General features: G+C 37.5%; 1 protein-coding gene across 18 annotated transcripts in view; it reads right to left on the minus strand.

Annotated features, from left to right (window-relative positions):
* Positions 1-23403, minus strand: part of ankhd1 (ankyrin repeat and KH domain containing 1) — a 159478-nt gene that overhangs the window by 58466 nt on the left and 77609 nt on the right. For 10 of the 18 annotated variants that reach the window (XM_043703618.2, XM_043703617.2, XM_043703616.2 and 7 more), the window contains 11 exons: positions 20555-20702; positions 16723-16870; positions 16393-16626; positions 13967-14061; positions 13235-13472; positions 12104-12295; positions 10940-11049; positions 10531-10618; positions 6413-6561; positions 6139-6282; positions 2111-2213 (listed from right to left, as the gene is read on the minus strand). In XM_043703618.2, coding sequence (XP_043559553.2) covers positions 2111-2213; positions 6139-6282; positions 6413-6561; positions 10531-10618; positions 10940-11049; positions 12104-12295; positions 13235-13472; positions 13967-14061; positions 16393-16626; positions 16723-16870; positions 20555-20702 — 1649 coding nt within the window. The remainder of the gene's footprint in view (positions 1-2110; positions 2214-6138; positions 6283-6412; positions 6562-10530; positions 10619-10939; positions 11050-12103; positions 12296-13234; positions 13473-13966; positions 14062-16392; positions 16627-16722; positions 16871-20554; positions 20703-23403) is intronic. The other 8 variants (XM_043703634.2, XM_043703628.2, XM_043703627.2 and 5 more) reach the window with 1 other exon arrangement.

A 23403-nucleotide genomic window follows, 5' to 3' on the forward strand; every position in this document is an offset into this window, starting at 1 on the left:
TCTACTTTAGTGCAACACTATCAACTATCCTCAACAGGACCTTAAAAATGTACATCTTCAAATGTGATGAAATGTTCCAAAGCGCTTCACAGGTGATCATATAAAAATGAATGCCAAACCAAGATGATGAGGCAATTAAAATTTTCTTCAACACACGGATCAAGTTATTGATAATGGGGAGGTTTCAGTTTCCACCTCAGCTGCAGCCACTGGGTTTCAGCATGTTGAAGGAACTATATAGGACAGCAGCAATATACATAGCATTTTGATACTGTAGACATCTAAACTGAATATGATAAATCAGACTTTCATCAGTTGCTCAATCTAGGCCTCAGTCAGAGACCCTATCTGCCCCCCCCCCCCCCCCCCCAAAATGCTGAAAGTAGCCATAGCCTCCTTCCTTACAACTATGTGTCCTTTGTTTCACAAATCAACCCCAAACATCATTTCTAGATCTCTCAAGTAGATTAGAGGAAAGGTTTTAGTAATCTCAGGACCTAAACACATGAAGGAAAACTTCCTGTTCACACCTCATAGAATCCATTTTTCCTTACTAACAACAGGAGTTTGAGGCCAAAACAAAATCCAATACTCAACACAATCCAGACGAAGATGGTATCTCGTGCTCTGTATGCAGGTCAAAAAGTAAATAGGACAGTCACCTCAAAAGTCCTAACACTGCTCTATGACATCTAATGAAATTGTCTTCTGGTTAAGCCATGGTTTGACATAAGCAGCATTTTTTCTGGGGGTGGGGGGAGGGGAAGGAGGAAGAAGAACAAGGAGGAGAAAACAGATGTCATTGTCATGGGAGATCAACTTCTTAAAAAGCTTTCACAAGTGCCTGCAACACCCTCAGGTATCCCATTAATTTAAATGACATTGACAGCGAGACTGCATGTGATGGACAGTAGAATCATAGAATTTCTATAGAAACAGGCCATTCGGCCCAATAAGTCCACACCACCGCTCCAAAGAGCATCCCACCCAAACTCATCCCCCTTTCTCTATTCCTGTAACCCTAATATACACATTTCTGGATACTATGGGCAATTTAGCATGGCTAATCCACCTGACCTGCACATCGTTGGACTATGGGAGGAAACTAGAGCATCCAGAGGAAACCCACGCAGACACCAGGAGAATGTGCGAACGCCACAAAGAACCGCTCAAAGCTGGAAGTGAATAGGGGTCCCTGGAGCTTTGAGGCAGCAGTGCTAACCACTGAGCCACCATGCTGCCTTAAGATATCTCCTAATTGGATGAAGTTTAGTGAGTCTCTTAAGTACCTTCATTAGGAATCTTGAATAAACTTAAAAAGACATAGGGACGTACTCCCATCGTTTCCTGCTTCATCATGGAAACTGAACAAGGTTCTAGGTCAGAATTCTTCTGACAATCTATTAATACAATATAGGTGCACTCAGTTTTGGAATACTAATTGCATAGGAAGTAAACTACACTAAATATTTCTCATAAACCAATACTTTGATTATTCCATGGACTTCCCAAGAACATTATGTAATGACCCAAAGAGCCTCATTACAGTGACATAAGCAACGTTAAGCTTGAGTATTTTTTATTTCACTTTGAACTCAAATTATAACTACTACTTAACTATTAAGGGCATGTTATTCTCAAAATAGTCAATTTCCTATCCCCTCAACACAAAAGCAAAACAAGCTGACATTCCTCACATTAAACTCCACTACCATTAAAACTTTTGCCCCTATATTCTACCTTTTGGAATTAGATATGAAATTGATGATCAGTTAAAAATCCAGGAAGCTATTATCACAAGTAAGTAATTTTATTTTCAAGGGACACAAATAATATCTGAACTGTTAGTTACACATAGGGGTTTTAAACAAATCATGCAAAGAAAATTGAAACTGAAAACTAAACTTGCCTCCTGAAACCATGTGCTTAAATTACAAAAGTAAATAGACTTGTTACAGGTATCATTTTTACTTCCTACATGTTCCTTCAGTGTGGTTTCTTTGAGGGTCAGGTTGTCTAAGAGACAGAAGTTGGCAGGAAACTATATACTTAATCCACTGCACATCAACTTCCTCCTTTAATCAATAAAAAACAAATAAAAGAATCTCACCTTTATTAATGACAGAAAGCGTAGCTCCAACATTGGCTGGAGACTGGTCAGGCTCCTGGGGTGGAACTACCATGGCAAGTGCTTGTACTGGTACTCTGGGAACCTAAGAAAAACAATTCATTGAAGACCAAGAACACAGTAGTCAAAGTCTCACACTCATGCCCGTAAATGACACCTAGTTTCAGTTATAACTTTTATTCATATTGAAATACTAAATTTTTAATAAAACACACAGGCATAAAAACAAAGAATTTCCCCTACAAAACAGTTGTATGTGCTAGTCCCATTCCTGTGCACTCCATAGCCCTGGAAATTTTTACCCATCAAGTACTTCTCTATTTCACTTTCAAATTAACAGCGAGTTTTCTTTCGCCACCTTTCAAGTACTGCATTCAAATAATAAAATTAATCTCTTCGGATTCTTGTTAATTACCTTAAATCTGCAATCTTTGGTTAATGACCCACCTGTCACCTAATGCTTTTGAACTTTTCGATCAAAACTTGGCTAACCTTCCCTGTTCCAAGGGAATAATCCCTCCTCTTCATTTCTCAATGTAATGGAACCAATCTAATAAATGCCCTCTGACTTTCTCAATTGACATCAATCCTAACATTTAGTGCTGAGAATTGAGTAGCGTACTTCAGCCAGAGATTTGGGACAAAAAATTATATTTTACCCTTTGGCTTTCATATCCTATGTCACAATTTTTAAAACCAAACAGACTTCCCAAGTATTTAAACTATCTTCTCAGCTTGTCCTGCACTTAACATACTTGTATGCATGCGCTCCTGAGATTTGTTTCTTTTAAACTGTACCATTTAGCTTATATTGCTTTATTTTTCCCTAATAAATTACATCAATTGTCATCTACAACATTGCCCCGAATCGGTTATTGTCCACTGTGCCATTACTTCCGAACTCCATGTGAGCTGCAAATATTGAAATTTTCCTCTGCATAGTCAACTTTATTAATTTACGTCTAAAAGAGTAGTGGTCTTAACACTGACCCATGAGGAAACCTTTCTTTTCAGTCTGAAAACAAAATACAGACCATAACATTGTGTTTTATGTCCCTTAGTCAATTATGTGCATGCAGAGTCTTTGCCCTCCTAATCCTGCAGGTTTGAATTTTGCCAAGCAGTCCAATGTCAAACTTCATCAATATCCAATGTCTTTTTCAAAGTCCACAGCAGTCATATTACATTCATCAACCTCCTCCATTATTGAACACAATTTAGTATGATTATGGCTTAATTTTGGGCTTTAATTCCACTTTCCAGCACACTGCCCTTGATTCCACTGTACCAAAAGTTGCCTATCCCAAATTTAAGAGTATGCAACGATAAAGGATCTAAATACGTAGGGAGTTAGAAAATTCCAGTGATTCATAAGAAAGGAAGAAATCTTCAGATGATTGGTCATTAAACTTGAGATTATGACCTCATGTTCTTGATTCCTCAACAGAAATAATCTGCTTCTATATCAAGATAATAGTTCATAAACTCCTGTTTCAAAAAGGCTGCCTCTCAAGTCTTCTAAACTTCAGAATATATTTACTCAGCCCATTATAGGACATCACCTCATCCAGTCATCAGTTTAGTGAAACTTTACCACTCTGCCTCCAAAACACGTTTATGGTGATTCCTTAAAAAAATGAAAAATAAAATTGCAACCGTATTTTAGTTCTGCTCTCACCAATATCTTATACAATTGTAACAAAATATCTTTATTTCTGCACTTGCAAACTCAGAGTAATGCCACTATACTTTATAATTGCTTGCTGTAGCTACATATCACTGTGCATTCCTTGTGCACATCCATATAACTCATATACATCCACATTTACAAGGTGCACATCTTTTAAAATCTGCTTTTCTCTTCACGCAACCAAAATAACCTGACACTTGACTATGGTATACTCTACCTGTCAATGCTCCCTTACTTAACCTGTCTACATTTCTTGGTCGCCGGTATTCTCCCCACTGCTTACCTCACGTCAAGATAGAGACAAATGATGTAAAAGATATAGCAGAAGTACGTCACCGAGCAACATTCAGGTCTCAGGATTTTATGGTTATTATCACAGGAGGAATCCAGCTGATGACCATGACTCAGTGGAAGGGCAACTTTGCAATGCACAAGTGTTAGATGTTTCTAACCCATTCAGGAAGACACCACATGCAAGAGGTAGGCCTTGTCATTTTAAAAACATGGAAAGCAATGGCTAATGTCACAGACAAAAACAGCAGCTGGTTTTTGGCATGAAGCTGCAATGACTTAAGAGTTATCACAAACCATGACCTTTCAGTCCAACATCAAGAGCACTTCCTACTCTTGAAGATATTAAAATATAACAACAGAGTATGTGGACAAAATTCTTGAGTCTGTATCAGTGCAAAGCCCTTAAAGAGTAGGGTGGTTCTCCAATGCCAAGTATATCTCCCTTTATTCCAAAGGAGTTGCTGTACATCTTATTGATGAATGAGGCAGTCACTTGTAACAAAGGCGGCACTACCTGGCTCATCATATCCATGTCAATTCACTATGGAGCTACCCAGTTGATCACATTCCTCTGTTCTAACCCCTTAACACAAAGCTGATTCTCTTCAAGTCCTTTTGAAATGATGAATGGTATCTGTTACCAACAACCTGCGGGAAGAGAACTGGTTAATTACTACTTAGTGCTCAAGAAAGTTTATGCCCCTTGCATACCTTGCCCAAAAACTATGAATTTGCATTCTGATGGTTGAATGATTAAGTTAATTTAAAAGTTATTCCCAAAACAATTTTATTCACCTCTACAAATTTCCCCTCAACTTCATTTGCTTTGAGAACAATCCAAGATTATTGTTCACTTCCTCTGTTGAACGTGAATTAAGATTGGCCATTTTCTGTGGTCATTCCATTAAAAGGCTTCATCATGCTCTATAACAGTTCCACAAGAAACTTTATTGCAATTACCGCATACAGTTTAATATAACCTTCTGAATGAAGTCACTATTTAAAGTTTTAAAGATGTACAGTCTGCATTAGTGTTCAATGGACATCAATGCAGTTCAACAACACATGTTTAATCGAGCAATAATCATTGAGTTTAGCACTACAACTTTTCTTTCGTGTCACTGTTGCAGGTCTGTTTGTCCATCTCTTTATCAAAGTTTTAAGGCACAACAATAAGTTTCACTAGTGAAGAAGTTGATTTAGCAATGTACAGATGGACTTTAACTGTTTATATTGATCCATAATGCGGTATTTATGGAGAAATGCCTAGAACATATTTATGTGCTTAGTTGAAAGTTTCTTTGTCTCTTTACTAGACTGAATCCAGTTTGTTTCCGTTATTCATCATTTAAGTTATATTTTCACTTCAATTCATAAAATCTTAGAATGGTATGGCACACAGGTGGTGGTCACAGTGTCAAACACATTTGTGCTAACTCTTTTAAAAAGCTGCCTACTTAGTTCCAACATTCTGCTCTCCTTGTTTCTTTTCTTGCCTTCAAGTATTTATCCAATTCTCTTAACTATTTTGAATAAATTTGCTTCCACTACTCTTTCATAACTCATGGCACAAAAATTTGTGTCACATCACATCTGCTTTATTTGCCAGTTTAAATCTGTACACTGTGGCTACTAATACTTCTGCACTGCAAATAGGTTTCTTCTTATGCAACACTGTTTGAATTCCATCTTCATCTGTCCTGGTCCAAGAAGAACAATTCCGAATTTCCCAGATTTTGTATGTAATTAAAATCTCTCACCCCCAGTAATGTTCTAACGGCATGCTTGATTACCAGAGTATTTGATTTACTCCATTTACAATACTAAGTTAACACAGATGATAGTTAGAATGAACTGCAAACTTGCCTGTAGAAATATAACCAACTATTCAACTAAAATTTCTAGCCTCCCAAGTCTGCATGTGTGCTTGAAAAACAGATGACAGGCTTTCACATTGATCTGAATTAAAGTTGATGTCGAAAATTTTGGTGAGGTGCTGCAAATCAGAAATAACAGAAAAACTCACCTGAGATTGGTCATGTGAAGGTGGTGTGAGCTGAGCCACATCTGGTCCTGGAACAGGCAGGATATTGTTTGGGTAGTCTAACAAGTACGAAACCACATTTGTATGGCCTCCTTTAGCAGCTTCTATGAGCATGGTGGAACCATCCTAAGAAACACAAAATTAAGTTAGCTATCCTTTCTCAGAAAAGGAATTTTCTAGAATGATATTTGCTTTATCCAAGTTTCATATCGTTTACAATCTTACAAAAATGACTTGTGCAGCAACTTTTCAATACCTTTAATCGATGTGTTGGATCTGCTCCATGTGCCAAAAGGAGTTCAACAACTGCGAGGTGTCCTCCTGCACATGCTAACGAGACCACTGTGTGGTCATTGTTAGCTGTAGCTCTGTTGACATTCGCTCCTGAAAAGACAAAGTTAAATCCTAGTTGGTGTGAAACAACTGGGTCTTGACTGTATTGCAAACTACATATTTTGCATTAGTTTTAGTATTACCATGAACACCCTTCAGTTAGGGTACAATAACTTCTAATATTTCAGATATTCAATTAAAAACTTATATTCTGATGCTACAGGAAGGATGAAGAAAGGGAAAACCACATCTACAGATCCTCCTTTTGGCTACATACCTCTAGTAGATCCACTAAACTCAGTGAATAATGCAATGTGTCATCATTGCTTCAAAAGACTGAAGAGACTATGCAAAAATCTAGCAGATTACAATTAGAAAATCATATTACGAGCAAGAGTCAAGAGGATTTTTTTGAAGGGTAAATCATAATTAATTAATGCGTTTTTGAGGATGAAACAATCAAAGTGAGTAAAGGAGAACCAGATATAGTGTGCTTGCATTGCAAAAGGTATTTGTTGAAATGGTATAATACATTACTACACAAGATAGCAGCTCAATAGTGTTTGGAGGTGACACATGAGCACGGATAGAGGTTTGGTTTACTGACAGGAAACAAAGGATCAGGATTCAATTTGGCAAACTCAATTAATGCCATGCAACAGGAATCATTGCTGAGGTCTCTATTTATAATTGACATTTACAACTTAGATGAAGGCGCTGTAGCCAAATTTGCTAATATAAAAGATAGCAGGAAACCAATTGAAAGGCGGATACAAAAAGTCAAACCTGGGGGGTGGCAGTGATAGTGGTGTATAGTGGTAATGTCACTTGACTAGTAATCCAGAAGCCTGGGCTTCAAATCTCAACATGACATACAGTGAAATATGAACTCAAATGGAATTAAAAGTTAACCTAATATTGACCATGTTATCATCGACAGTGGTTAATCCTAAAAACCTACCTGGTTCACCAATATCCTCTAGGAAAGCAAATCTGGCATTCTGACCTGGTCTAGCCATTGGAGACACTCCAGGCTCTCTAATGTGGATAGCTCTTAGCTATCCTCAGAAATTGCTCATTATAACATGTTTGTCTCCAATTTTTACAAATTCTAACGAAAGGAATGAAATCACAGATCACCTTAAGTCAACCTAAGCAAGAGAAACAACAGCAGCAAACAATCCTGTTGACCCTGCAAAGATTTCCTTTCCAACAAATGGAAACTTGTGCCAAAATCAGGAGTGTTTGGCCACATACTAGTCAAGAAACAATCTCATGGAATCAAAGCTTACAGACAATGCCCGAGACATCATCTTCCCTGGGTATGTCCAAGCAGTAGGACATATGTACCGGAGGTGGCAGCAGAGAGAGATACATTTGGGAAACTTTCCCTGTTGAGTCCTCAAATCTGAACCCCATGGAATCTTTCCCACTCCAGTGCAGATGCATTGGTCCAGGACAGCATCAGTACAGTAGGTATAATCACTTCAGTTCTGCCAGAGACAAAAGCCCCATCTTCACTTTGAGGATACCATCCATAATCTCCATGTTGTGTGCCACTACAACTATGACAAATGGAACACACTGAACAGATACAGCAACTAAAAGCTGAGCATCTGAAGCACTGTGGGTGGTCAGTAGAACTGTATTCAACACTTGATGGCTCAGTAAATTTGTCACTCTACTCCCAGCAAAGCCAGGGGATCAACTCTCATGCCATGAAGTGTGCAAAGTACATGCAGGAGCAGCAACATGTATACCTAAAATTGAGGTGTCAACCTGGACTACCTGCACACCGAACAATGGAAATAGCTTCCAACAGATAGGGCTAAGTAATTGTACAACCAATCTGAAAACACCCAGCCAAGATTGGTAGTGGTCAATTAAACAGTAAGTGAAAGCCCCACAAATATTCCCATCCTCAATAACTGGGGAAGAGATTCAATTATTTGCATCTATCTTCAGCCAGAAGTCCGAATGTATGGTCTATCTTGGCCTTCTTCTGAGGTCTCAAGCATCACAAATACCAGTCTTCAGTCTTTTCAATTCATACAGTCAATGTCGCACAGCACAGAAGAGGCCTTTCTGCCCACAAGATGTCAAGAAAAAGCTGAAGACACTGTATACTACAAACGCTGTAGGCCCTGACAAGATTCTAGACACAGTACTGAAGATCTGCTCAAAAACTTGCCATTCCATGAGCCAAGCTGCTCTGACTTAATTTGGAAAACTGCCCAGTAATATACAGCCCGCAAAAAGCCATATGAATCCACACTGGCCAATTATCACAGAGGGAAGAAAGGGGCTGTCAATGGCACTATCAAGCATGCAAATATAAAGAAATAACTGACTCAATGTCACTCAGTTTGGGTTTAACCGGACTTATCAGTTGCTTGTCATCATAGCCTTGGCCCAAACCTGAACAAAAGAGCTGAACTCCAGAGGTGAGTGTAACTACGTCAACATCATGCTGCATTTAACAAGAGTACAGCATAAAGCAACCCTAGGAAAACTGGAGCTAATGGGAATCAGGAAAGAAATCTCCACTGGCTGGAGTCATACCTAGCAGAAAGGAAGATCTTTGATGGAGGTCAATCATCTCAGTCACAGATCTATATAACAGGAGCTTCTCAGGGTAATGTTTGAAGCATTTCTTCAAAGACCTTCCCTCCACCATAAGATCAGAATTCAGGATATTCAATGATTGCATAACGCTCAAAGGCATTCATAACTACTTAACTACTGAAACAGCTCATGGCCATATTTATCAGATCCTGAACAACATCGACGTTTGGACTAAGTAGCAAGTAATGCTCATGCCACACAAGTGCTGACAATTGCCATTTCTAAACAAGAGAAACCATCTCCACTTGCCAACCAATGACATTTCGATCAACATCTTGGTCACCCTGCAGCAGTGACCAAATCTCCTCCTGTCTTCCCAATGCCTGTGAATGATCAATAAGGCACAATTTAGCAGTGTGGTGAAAAATCTTCTTGCTTTGTTTGGATAAATGCAGTTCTAATTTCACTCAAGTAGTTTGACATCATATAGAACAATTGGCTGGCACTCGATCCATCAGCTTCAACATTTAATTCTTTCACCATCAATGCTCAATGATAGCAATGTATGCTATCTACAAGATGCACTACAGTAACTCATCAGGCTTCTTGAACTGCATTTTCCAATGACCTCTCCAGCTTAGAAAGACTAAGCCAGCTGATGCATGACCACATCACTACATGCAGGTTCCTCAAGTCACAAACCATCTGGACTTGGAAATGTATTCACATCTCTTCACTGTTGCCAGCGCTGTGGTGTCCCTACATTATGAAGGTTGCGGTGATTCAAATAGCCCGTCACCACCTTCTACACATTAGAGGTAGTCAATAAATTCTTGCCTAGCAAGTGATACCCATATTCTCTAAAATTTAATAAAAAGACATATTAAGAGGGCGAGCAAAAATTTCAGAGTGCATATGGTGGGAAAATGAGAACTTGTCCACTTTGGCAGGATCAACAGATAAACAACTTATTTACATTGAGAGACTACAGAATGCAGTAGCACAGGGTGGCCTTGCATATGAATCACCACAAGATTGTGTGCTGGTATAGCAATTATGAATACAAGTGAATGCTAGCTTTTATTGCAATGGCTTGGTAGGATAGGTTGAGCAGATCGATGCTATACTAATTGGAGCTTTAGAAAAGCAAGATATGAACTTGCTGAAACAGAAGGTTTGAAGGGTGCTTGACAGTTGCAGATTCCAAATGACTAGAAACATTGAAGGCATAATGTGTTCAGAAATAAGAGGTCTCCCGTTTAAGATGGAGTGGCAAAATTTTGTTCCTTGGAAGGTCATTCGTCTTTGGACTTCTCTTCTCAGGCTTTGCCCAATAAATCAACCCAATGATCAATTTGTGGAGTGCAACATACACAATGTGCATATCATGGATTAACAATTATAATCTCAGGTTTATACAGCTGTGAGCAGTGCAACATTTTAAAACATTTTACAGGACGAAAAATGAAGGCTCACCTTTGCTAATAAGGAACTGTACTGTACACAAATGGCCAGCTCTTGCAGCTTTCATCAAGGGTGTCCTCCCACCTTCAGATTCATGTTCCTTAAAAAGGAAGAAAACTTTTGCAACCTCATAAAAGTGGTTTTGGGTTCTAATGAAAGGATTCAAAAACTAGAATTCTAATCAGTTTGTACACAGTGAAGTTCAAAATCTTATTTAAAAATTACTAGCATGCTTCAATATAAAACCTAATAAATTTATTACATAACTAGGCAGAAAAATTATTATTTGAAATAAGTTAAAATCACAGTATTGAATACTTGCTCGTAAAGGTTTAAATATATATCGATTGTGGTTATGGAAACCACCATATTTGCACGTGTTAACTGGTGCAATATACTGCCACAAAATAGTGATTCTTACCAAATCAGCTCCTGCTTGTAAAAGAACATCAGCGACATCAGTGTGTCCATTTTCACAGGCATATGTTAAAGCTGTATCCCCTGTAGCTGTAGTGGCATGTACGTTTGCTCCTAACAGAAACAAGAACTCAACATTTCAAATACAACACGCACATGAAAGTGAACACATTTTATACGTAAAAAGACATCTATGGCTTATCATTCCATTAAGATAACATTTTAATGAAAAATTAAGTGTATAAAACTTATTAAAGTAGGGAAGTAAAACATTTATAAATGCTGGGTGCAATTTCTATCTCAAATGAAAGACTTGGATCACTTAGTATCAAATAGACCTTCATGGATCATTCTGAGCGCTCCACTTGAAATTGATGACTCTTCATCATTACCAATAGAATTTTTAAGAGTTGGTTACCACCAACATTAAAATGAATTCTTTCAACATGTTAAATGCGCTTACCTTTTAGTGACTGAGGTAACTGAGCTTCCAAAGAAATGAAAACAATTTATTGCAAGGAATTCTTGTTATCTGTGAACCCACACTTGCAATTACCAAAATTAGTGCCCAAATTAAAGTCTGTTTGGATTTAACATTATATTCATCTCACCTGAACTGAAGTTAAAATCTGCTTTTTTGTTTAAAATCAAAGGAAAACTAATTCAAAACACTTTTTTAAAAAAAGTTAAAATAAGCACCAAAAAAAAGAAAAGATAGAGCAGGAACAATTACAAAGCCCAATTGTATTTTTTCTGCATTATTGGTGATCAGGTTAAGAAAAAAAAATGTGCTTAACAAAGCACTGCATTTTTTGTGCTCTGCTTGCAGCATGGGTGGAGACTGAAGGTACTAGACTTATATCGCTTATATTACAATTACTTATATTGCAAGATTAAAGTATGTTAAAGGAGATGAATATTATAGTTTTGAAACTTAAATTTGATTTAACAACTGGCATTACTCCACAAAACAACATTTTGCCACTTACTATGTACAGTTAGACATGGAGAATTAGAGATACACACAACACTGCGAAAGGATATTAAAAGTTGCATACTGCATTGACTTATGACAGTATTTTGATTAACTTCTAAACTGCCATGCATTTCTTTGATTGCAAAGTAAAACAGCAAAACCTCATTTAGGATATCAGAATTAGGAACACACCTGCTGCAAGTAAATATTTGACCAATTCAAGATGACCTTCTTGAGCAGCCTCCATCAGTGGTGTTGAGCAACCCAATTCAATATCAGCTCCTGCCTTTATTAAAAAGTCTGCAACTTCCAAGAAGCCTCCACAGCAAGCTAGAGTCAGAGCTGTCTCTTGGGTTTCCTCGGTTTGTGCATTTATATTGGCTCCTAAAAAGTCCAAGCAGCAATTTATAATTAAAGAAGAGTTTGTTAAACCAAGCTCCAAGAATTTTAGTTATCACTGGTTTGGCAATAGTGTTGTTCTGTACCTTAATTATGAAGCTCTCAGGTTTTGTTTGAAAGCATTAAGCTACCCAAATACTAAGTAAAAACAATAGGTGAGTTACAATACAAGTCTTTGATTTAGTCCAAGAGGACTTAGTATAATGCTTCGTCATAGGCATTAACTCATTTGAAGTGCAACATAGCTGGTGACCATTTCAGAGAATAACTCAGTCGGGGAATAAAAGGGTAAAAACAAAGCATTTCAACATTTCAATGCTGCAGGATTTTGTCTGTCATGCCACACAAAGAGCTAAATCAGATTGTTTTTCTATCCACAACAGTAACTGCACAGTTGAGAAGTGTGTTCACTCAAAATGATTCAACTTATTTTAATAGATATGGGAATAAAGTACAGCATTTAGTGAGATAAAGGTGAGGCAATTCAAATATAAGAATTGTGAATTCTCTGAAGATATGTTTGTTTCATTTGCAACTCTTGATTTTGAGACATAAGAAGATTTGTTTTAAATGGTTTCAACAAGGTCAACTGAAACTGAAGTCATGCAACACAAGCAGACAAAAAAAAATCTCACAGTCAACCTCTAGTTGCAACAAAGGTCTCTGGCCAATCTATTCATATATTGGCACAGCAGCCTTTGCCAATTGTAATTTTCTATTTTCTGATATGTATAGGTGGATAATTAAGCCTGTGAAATTAAAAAGGACACCAGAAGTTGAATGTATTTAACTGTAGTACTAAGCCCAAACACGCTAATGAAACAAAGAAATATGCATGCTCAGTAAAAAAAAAGTCAACAGTTCCAAAGCTAAGTCAATGACTCCTCATCATGTTTAGAATTAAACACACAGGACATTTCATACCCTGGGCAAGCAGCAATGCTACCATTTCCTCATGACCTTCTCGTGAAGCTTCCATTAATGGTGTATATCCTTCATCATTGACTTCTTCTAGGTTTGCACCTCTTTCTATGAGCAAAGCTGCTAACTCCACATGACCACCACAAGCAGCAAGAGTCAATGGAGACTCAAAAGAATCAGCTGGCATGTTTACTTGCGCACCACTATCCAAAAGGAGGCGAGCCACTTCAACATGGCCATCCTATTCAACAAAGTCAATTATCAGCACCTTGATGCATTTAAATAGTCAGGACATTCCTTTCTAATATAAAGCATAGATCAAATTCAAATCCAATTATGAATCTGAACAGTCAAATAAAATAAGCATTTACTTTACATTAAAAGTGTAACATAGTACAATCAACCATATGTGAAAAACAAAGTTCATCTTTAACTTAAAAATCCTCAGGTTTCTATACAAATATTCATGAACATCCACCCCATAACTGAAATAGGTTACCATGCAAGAAACAAAATCTTGAAAATCATAACTTACTCATTCCAATATTTTGGGAAAATCTGTGTATTACCCTCAGGCAATGAGTAGTCACCAATATGCACTATAATTAAGTTTGCTCAATATCAAATTAACACTGTATTTGCTAGACTAAGAAAAATGGAACAAATCAAGATCTTAAAATACTGGGGCAGCACTTTTGCAAGGAACAGGAAATGATGATGCATAATAACACTTACCATACATGCTTCCATTAAAGCAGTATGCATCTCATCTGTTTTGTGCTCCTGATCAGCACCAGCTTCAAGAAGAAACCGTACCATTTCCAAATGTCCTGAGATACAGATCAAGTTAAGATATAAAAACATATTTTGACATGTAACCACCTAAATACATTTAGAACAGTTTTTAATGTATAAAGTTGTATTAAGTTTTCAATTTCAGATGGAAAGAAACCTATGAATTTTCTTTACAAAACTGTGAATGTAAAGTGGTGTTTTATTGAATTCTTAGAAGCTTTCCAACACAGAAATCAGTATTTTATTCAGTTGTTGAATATATTGACAGAGCCGATAGATTTTTGGACTTACAGAAATCAAGAGAAGTGGGGCAGGAAAACTTAGTTCAGGCAGTAGAACAAATGTCATCTAAATGAACAGTGGAGAAAGCCAGAGGTGGTATGGTGTACCCTTGTCCCTTTTTGGGTTCTTAAAGCCAAACAAATATAGCGTATTCGCTGTGCATTTGTCAGATTACAGCATTTTAAAGAGAGCGATGTCTTGGAGAAAGTCTAAATTAAATGAGCCTTTTCGCTCTTGTAGAAGCATCTTACCTTAGAATTGTATTTCAATATTCTTCTAGTCTACATATAGATCACCTTTATTTTCTCTTCCCTCCTCTAAAATTAATGAATTCTGAAGACATCAACATAGCTCAAAGAAAATGAAATTACCCTTTGAAAGGCTGACTTTGAAAGCCTTTTTAGTGTAGCATTGGAGCACCGAGTTAATAGGGATGTAACGGTACCACAAGGTTTCAAAGAAACTTTAGTTACTATGGAACTATTTCAAAGCTACTTCTCAATATTCATGTTTTCAAATTTTATTAAGTATATCAGACAAAATTGCTCTGAAATGCTAATCACGTAATAGAGTTCAGATAATCTTTCAACTTCATTATGAAAAAAGATATCTCAATTAAGTCTTCAGGAAAACCAACTACATCATTCATTTAAACATCACAATACTAATTGCTGCTAGCTTGGGTATCTTTTCTAAGTGGCAAAACTTAGATTTAATGCATTAAATTACAAAGTAAATAGATTCCAATATTTACAGCACAAGATGCCCATGCCAGTAGGTAAAAATTGGTCACACTAGTTCAATTTTCCAGCCTTTGGCTCATAGCTCTGGAGGCTATGGCAAAATAAATAAATATATAAATAAATACAGTCAGTCAGTCATTCTTCTGTATCCATGAAATTGCTTTTTGCAAACTTGCCTATCTGCACCAAAAAAAAAGTAACCAATTAAATCAACATCCCTGGACAAAAATCACATATCCGCAAAAACTTGTGTGGCCAAGGTAATAGGGTAGACTATGTTGCATTAGTTACAGTCTGCCTCTTAGACTACTGGACTGTATAGGTACTATACATTTTTTTAATGCTAATTTTCATTTTCTTCCATTACAAAACCATATTCTACTTAAGTATTAACAATGTCGGTAACATTTGTTATTTTAACTCAAATATAATAGGCAAAAAGTCATAATCTTGGGGTCTGGGAACCTAACCCTATTTTTATCATAAGATATTAAGATTCACACTCTCAAATTCATCGTTCACTAAGTTTTCTTTTGGAACAGAACTCTCACAGATAGAGGAACATCTGCACTGCTTAAACATTATAATTGTTTCTGACTCAAGCATTTTTCCCAACAGACTTCCAGATTCCCACTAGCCTCAGTGAAAAAAACATTCACTCCAACTCTCTTTCGTTTTAAACCTCTGGTTACTGACACCTCCACTGGGTGACTGTCTGTGTGGAGTTTGCACGTTCTCAGTGTCTGCGTGGGTTTCCTCCGGGTGCTCTGGTTTCCTCCCACAGTCCAAAGATGTGCAGGTCAGGTGAACTGGCCATGCTAAATTGCCCCATAGTGTTAGGTCAATTAGTCAAAGGGAAGTGGGTCTGGGTGGGTTAGTCTTCGGAGAGTCAGTATGGACTGGTTCGGCCGAATGGCCTGTTTCCACACTGTAGGGAATTTAATCTAATCTAAATGGACAAAAGTGCCTTTCTATTTACCCTGTGACCCTCAATCTGATACATCTCTATAAGGTCCCATGTCAGTCTTCATTGTTCCAAGGAAAACAACCCCAGCCAATGTAATCTTTCCTCATCTCAAACTCCATCCCTGGCAGCATGTTAGTGAATCTACTTTGCAACCACTCCAATGTAAGCATGTCCTTCCTGTAATGCAGTGACCAGAAGTACATGCTGTATTCCAAGTGTGGCCCAACCAGCCTTTCATAAAACTTCAGCAGGTCTCAGCTAATAAAGGCAAGTATTCTTTACCTTATTTAACTTCCCTGCTCCCTTCAAGGATCTATCAACATGCAGAATATTTTGTCACGTGATATATTGCTCACAAAACATCAACATCATACCTTTGTAACATGCCAATGTAAGTGCACTTTCCTTGAACTCATTTGAATGAGTATTGATTCCTGCGCCATATTCTAAAAGCACTCGAGCAACTTCCACATGGCCAGCACTTGCTGCTTCCATCAAAGGTGTGTGACCATTTTCATTGTGATCCTCAATATTGGCCCCTGCTTTCAGAAGTACTTTTACAACATCAACAAACCCACCAGCACAGGCATAAGTGAGTGCTGTATTTCCTAAAAGGAAAGCAAATTTAAGTTTTAAAAGTCTGAAGTGCCATCTCACTTTATGACGGAACTGAAACTAGATAGCTAAATAACTTGATTACTTACCTGTTGAAGACTGAGCATTTACATCAGCATCATGGGCCAGTAGCAATTTGACTATGTCTACATAGCCTCCACTGGCAGCAGCCATCAATGGAGTTATGTCTCCCTTGATACCACGATCTTCAACATTAGCATGCACAGCAAGCAAAACCTAAATAAATAAGTTATTAAATTAACAAGGCTCAAAAGAATAGTTTTATTATTCAAAAGTTTCAATTTAAAGCTAAGTGAGGAGCACAGCACTCATGAGTCCTGAGTACACACATCTTTTTTCTTTTAATTCACTCATAGGATATAAGCGTTGCTAGCTGGGCAAGCATTTGTTGCCTAGCCTTTGAGTGTGTGATGGTGAGCTGCCTTCACGAACCTCTGCATTCAACATGCGACAATGACCATGTGCCACCTTCAATATTGTTAGAGGGGGAATTCCGGAATTTTTGACCCAGTGAATGACTGGTAATCTATTTCCAAGTCAGGTTGGAAAAGGACTTGCAGGTAGTGGTGATCCCATGTATCTGCTTTCCTTGTTTTTCAAGATGGAATTCGTTGTCAGTTTATAAGGGGCTGCCTTAGTATCTCGGATTTTTTTTGCAGTGCATTTGTAGACTGCTGTTACTGAGTATTGGTGGTTAGAATGACCAAATGCTTGTGGTTATGGTATCAATCATGCGGGCTCCTTTGTGCTGGATAATGCCAAGCTTCTTGAGCAGAGTTGGAGGCAAATGGGGACTATTCCAGCAGATTCCTGACTGCATTTATGTAAAGCACAGTTCAGTTTCTAGACATCTATTTTGTTTCTCATCTTTTTTTCTTTTATTACTTGGCATCCTTCTGCTCGTTCCCTGAAACATCCGCAGACGTATTTCCAGATTCCCATTTGATTTATCTTCTCACTACTGACGGTGCTAGAAATCACGGGTAATTTTTAAAAAATTTGTTCATGGATTTAGGATTCACTGAATCAGAGTTGCTCACTATGGCCATTTCAGAGAGCAGTTAAGAGTCAATTACATTGCTGTAACATGTAGTCATACGTCGGCCAGATCAGGTAAGGCCAACAGACTTCCTCCCTTGGAGGATCAGTCCTTCACTCAGGACAATAGCAGAAGAGTTTGCACAACAATCGGGAGTGATTGCATGGTGACCATTAGGCGAGTTTTTAATTTAGTACAATTTTTAATACAAATTTAATAAACTCCCATGATGGATGGAACTCAAATCCATGTCTCCAGCACATTAGCCAAGAATTCTGAGTTATCCATCCAGTGATATTACTACTATGTCATTACCTCCTCTGAACTGCCAGAATTGGTACTTATCTGATCTTTGATATTTAAAGCCCAGCAAAAATTTTTAGATTTGCAGGAACAGTTTTTCTGAATTCTTCAATAATCTTTGTTTTCAAAATTTTCTAACTTTTTGACAATTGATCCATCCAGCTGATTTTCAAATGAAGTGAATTATCTTTTGACTTCATCCTCAGTAAATCTAGACACTAAACATAGATTTTTAGTTAAATTAAATTCTGTACTTTATCAGATTTATCCTTTTTCCTTTAAGGTACGATGAAATTTTGTCTAACTGCCTTATATCTTTGACATTCAAGCCTTTTCTTTAAGTTCACTTAATATGTCTCTCTTTCCGCACTTTTCATTAGCTTCTGTTCTACTAACAAATCTTTTCATTTCTCTCAATCAACCTTTTTCCTTTTCTATCCAAGCTGTGGCACCTCAGTTTCACATTTCCTTTCTAATTCTAAATGCTTAATAATCATTTAAATAACTTCTTCCAAGATTTTGCTTTTACTTCTGGATTCAAGTTATCCACTAATCCTCAGTGTAGCTTTAGTGGAAGGTTTCAAATAGTCCACTGCTGTCTCTTCCATTTCTTGAAAACTGTTAACATTTAAAGCTATCTTCAAAAATAAGTTTCGATGCAACATTGCCATTTTACATCCAGAACCTCCTTATGCCCATTTCTTTACATGAGACAGATCCCTCTTAAATGAAGTAAACTGAAAATGCAGCAAGAGTCCCACTTGTGATGTTCCCAGCTGATGTTACTAATGGATAAGTCAGATCCCAAAATGAAATGCTGCATAGTGGGACATTTTGTTTTTCTCTAATTTACTGTGGCAATCTTTCACTGAAAAATAAGTAAAAAAGGTTGTAGATTTTGTTTTAATAATGAAATAGAAGCTCATTTAACAAAAAGAAAATAGAACAAACAAGTCTGAAAGTTTTCCAAATCCATTGCAGAAACAAAATTTCATTTAATCTCCAATGCCATCACTTCATAGTTCCTTAAATAGCAAAAACACTTTACAATCCTCAACACTTCAAACAAGGAAAATCCACATCCATACATTTGACTTAATTGCTTTTTCTCAGTTCTGCTCCAGTGAGCTGCAAGGCTTTTTTTTCCCTTGACTACCCTTAGAACAGTTTTTAGACTGTCTCTTAATGATCTGCAGACATCTAACGAAACAGTTCTTGTCTGGACATTTCTCAAACTATACTTTTTCACTGAGGTGACTTATTTCCTGCTCTGAATCATCTGCTCATTCTAGGAGAAACCATACTTCCTCTAGCCCCAGTCAAGTTTCCTTACAACTGCCCAAAAGCTTTTGCACTAAATTTTTTGTACATCCTGGACTCTAAATCTAATGGTTTGATGTTTTGTTTCTCAAGTCAAAAATTCTCCTAGTTAACTTTCATTAACTCTCCAAAATGCACATGCTGGTTTAAAGGCAAGGTTTTGCAAAGGTAAGCCAGTTTTAAACCCCTTCACAAAATTAGACCAACAGCCATATGCCAGTGATTTAAAGTCCAAACTCAAAATATTAATACATCTCACATCAGTCATCACTGCAAAACAAATCTTTCACTTGTCTATATCTTGCATCTGTTAAACATGTGATCACAATACCCATTAAAAACTAAAGATTCAATTTTGTAGCAATAGACACTGGTTTCGTTTGGAGAATTTGTTGGAATGAACTGATGGCTGCCATCTCCACAGCTAATTTAAACACAATTAGTAACATGCAGTGTCCACACAATGGCATAATTGGTGTTCATTATTTAAGTTTTCATTGGAATAATTGCTGGCTTATTTTACCAACTCTCAGCAGTTAGCCATTTAACATTTACATTTATTTGTGTACACCCCTGGATTAGTACACATTTGAAATGGCTAAAGATGACCAAACAAGGAACGTCAGGTCAGCTGTTCAACCTTTGGCTCTATGAACATAAATCAACAGAACAATGGGTAGAGGTGTTGTATATACAATTGAGATGGAAGATAGATCTGAAAACACAGCATTGTATGGAGATATTAATAATGCTGCTCAGTCACCTGAAAGACTATACATTCAACTGCACTGGACACAAATCAGGCACCTCTTATCACTCCCCAAACCAATGAAGTAATAAGCAAAACAGTCCTATACTAATATGTTTAAGCTGTTTATATTTCAGGCTGCCTTAAACTGACTGGACTACTGGAATTTCTTCCAAGTACCAAATTGAATTAGCAATAGCAGCAGGCTTATATTAACCCTAGGCCATGCAAAGTTTGGTATGCAGGACTTCTCAAACAGATTTAGCCCGAGAGAAGACTTCAGCAGCTACCCACTGTACACAAACACGACAGACATAAAATTAAATTATCTTAATGTTAAATAATAGCAAGCTGACTTGCAGAAAACCAAGAATCAAAAGAAACTCAAATGAAAATCTTAAAACAGTACAAATGCAGTACTCTTCAGCACACAGTTGAAATTTGTAGTATGTTAGTTTATTGTAAAATAAATGAGTCACTTAATACTTACTTGTGCAAGTTCATAGTAGCCAGCTGAGCATGCCAAGCAAAGGAGACTTTCACCCTCTTCTGTATGCTCGTTTACGCTCCGACCTTCATCCAGCAGTTTTCGGACCGCATTCACATCTCCATCTGAACATGCTTCTGCTAAACTTCGGCTAAACCAAAAAACAATATTATTTACTTTGGCATGTCATCACATTAACAAAATGTTTTCACCACCAAGATTTAATTTTGAACTCTGTTTGTTGGAGAACTTAAACACAAAGGGAAAGTATGGTTTAAAAACTTGAAATGTGATAATTAATCCTAAAAACAATATCAACATTCACTTTTGGTCATGGCTACTGACGCTATGTGTTTTCTACACATTCTGAGCATGTGTTCCACAAACTACTCTTTTTATTACCTATGAGATTACTTAGCTAGCTGGTTTAGCAATTTATTACTAGAGTTAATTTTTATACCTCTTTAAACTGTTAAGGTGGTGTAGATATGCACTGTACCTTGAAGAGGAAACTAGCAAGGACTGACTGAAAGCACAGTATGCTGAACAACTTAAAAATTAACATTTGGTGGAAACAAATTGCTGGAGTTGCATTACCATAGAACAAAAACAAATTCAGATTCGGCCAATCCGTTTAAATTATGTCCCAGATACCAAAATCCAATTGAATTGGAATTTTAATGATTGGGATGACACCAAACCAATGAAATGGTCCGATGTTTTAGGGTAGAAACCTGGACATTTTAAAGTGTTAAGGGGAGAACGGCAAAGGGCACCAACAAGTATATACTGCTAGCCAAATAGCGCTCTGATAGGAATCTGTCCATAAGAAACGTTGTGCAGCAGAAGACCAAAGAAAAGGCGGCAGAGGAGGCTGGTTTTGAAACATGATTTTTTTTTCCTCTCTAAACCTTAAATCAGGGTTTTTGTTTTATCGGACCAGTATTGTAGAGTCGGAAGTAAAAGATAGGTTTGAGAGAAAAAGAAGTTGTATATAGTTGTTGTTTTAATGTTCTCTGTTGAACTTTAGGAATAAAATTTTTAATTCTTACTTTAAAATAGTGAACTCTGGGATAGTTCTTTGCCTCTCTAAATTTAACAAACTACGGCAAGATGAGCTTCTGTGTGTCGGGTTTAAATTAGCAGAGTGGTTTACCCCATGTCGCAACAAAACATTTTTAAAGAGTTATATTTGGGGAGGAAATGAAATTGCAACAGAATGAAGCAAAGAATAGCACATGTGCAATGGTATGAAAAGGGAAATTGCCAATTAAAATTAGTTCTGACACAAACAAACAAACAAAGGTAGATTACAGCCTTTACTATATTAAACAGCAACGACATCCTTTGGAAAGGCAAACAGTACGGAAATGACAATACTATGAAAACCAACTGCTGCCTGAGTGCCATCTGGATTAAGGGATCGAATCAAAACAATTCTCAAATGAGTATAATAGGTAGCAAATTTACAACAAATTAATACTTTTCTATGAAACTCAAATTATCCCCTTCAGCAAAGTCAGATGGGAAAGGGGAGAAGCAAACTAAGCTTTCTTGCTTATCCTGCAAAATCTGACAGTACTACACAGTCAAGTGAAAATCTAACTTTTTGTGCATCATCTGAAAGATACACCCACCTGCATTGATATTAAAACTGCATTTACTCCCAAAATATAAAGCACAAGATTAAATTTAACCGACGACCCAATATCCCCTTCTCAACATTTTCACTTATCGTCTAAGAGTTACACAGAATGGAAACAAGCCCTTTGGATCCAACTCGTCCGTATCAACCAGAAATCCCAATCTGACCTAGTCCCACTTACTTGTATTTGGTCCATATCCCTCTAAACCTTTCCTATTCATACACCTCACCAAATGCCTTTTAAATGTTGTACCAGCCTCCACCACTTCCTGAGACAGCTCATTCCATTTTTGCATCATCCTCTGCGTGAAAATGTTACCCCTCAGGTCCTCCTTTAATCCTTCTTTCCCCCCCCCCCCCCCCACCGAAAACCTATGCCCTCTAGTTTTGGACATCCCCACCCAAAGAAAAAAGACCTGAGCTATTCACCCTATCCATGCCTCTCATGAATTTACAAACCTCTATAAAGGTCACCCCTCAGCCTCTGATGCCCCAGGGAAAAGAGCCCCAGCCTCTTCCTGTAATGTAAACCCTTCAGTCCCAGCAACATCCTCGTACAACTTTTCTATACCTTTTCATGTTTAACAAAACCTTTCCTCGGGGAGGGTGACCATAAGTGCATGCAGTACAAGTCATTCTGCTATAATGCGCATTCACTGTAGCGCAATTCATGAACTGGGCACACAGATTCTAAAGCGTGAAATTTTTGAATGTGTGTCAGCTGTAACATGATTACAACACTAAGCACTGTTTCTAAAATGCAATTTTTCTATAAATGAGGGGTTGAACAAAGAACGCAACCACTGCGTCATCAAAGAACTACCTAGATGTCTTGAAATGGTTAAAGGTTAAAAATCCCAGGACCTGAGAACTCTGTGGGAAGCTAGAGAAGTGATTGCTGGGCCTCTTGCAGAGTTATCTGTATTATCGATAGTCACAGGTGAGGTGACGGAAGACTGGAGGTTGGCAAACGTGGTGCCACTGTTTTTTAAGAAGGGCGGTAAAGACAAGCCAGGGAACTACAGACCTGTGAGCCTGACCTCGGTGGTGGGCAAGTTGTTGGAGGGAATCCTGAGGGACAGGATGTACATGTATTTGGAAAGGCAAGGACTGATTAGGGAGAGTCAACATGGCTTTGTGCATGGGAAATCATGTCTCACAAACTTGATTGAGTTTTTTGAAGAAGTAACAAACAGGATTGATGAGG

Source organism: Chiloscyllium plagiosum, unplaced genomic scaffold (assembly GCF_037043375.1).
Source record: "Chiloscyllium plagiosum isolate Xiang-an unplaced genomic scaffold, Cpla_swu_hap1 HiC_scaffold_16, whole genome shotgun sequence".
NCBI lineage: Eukaryota > Metazoa > Chordata > Chondrichthyes > Orectolobiformes > Hemiscylliidae > Chiloscyllium > Chiloscyllium plagiosum.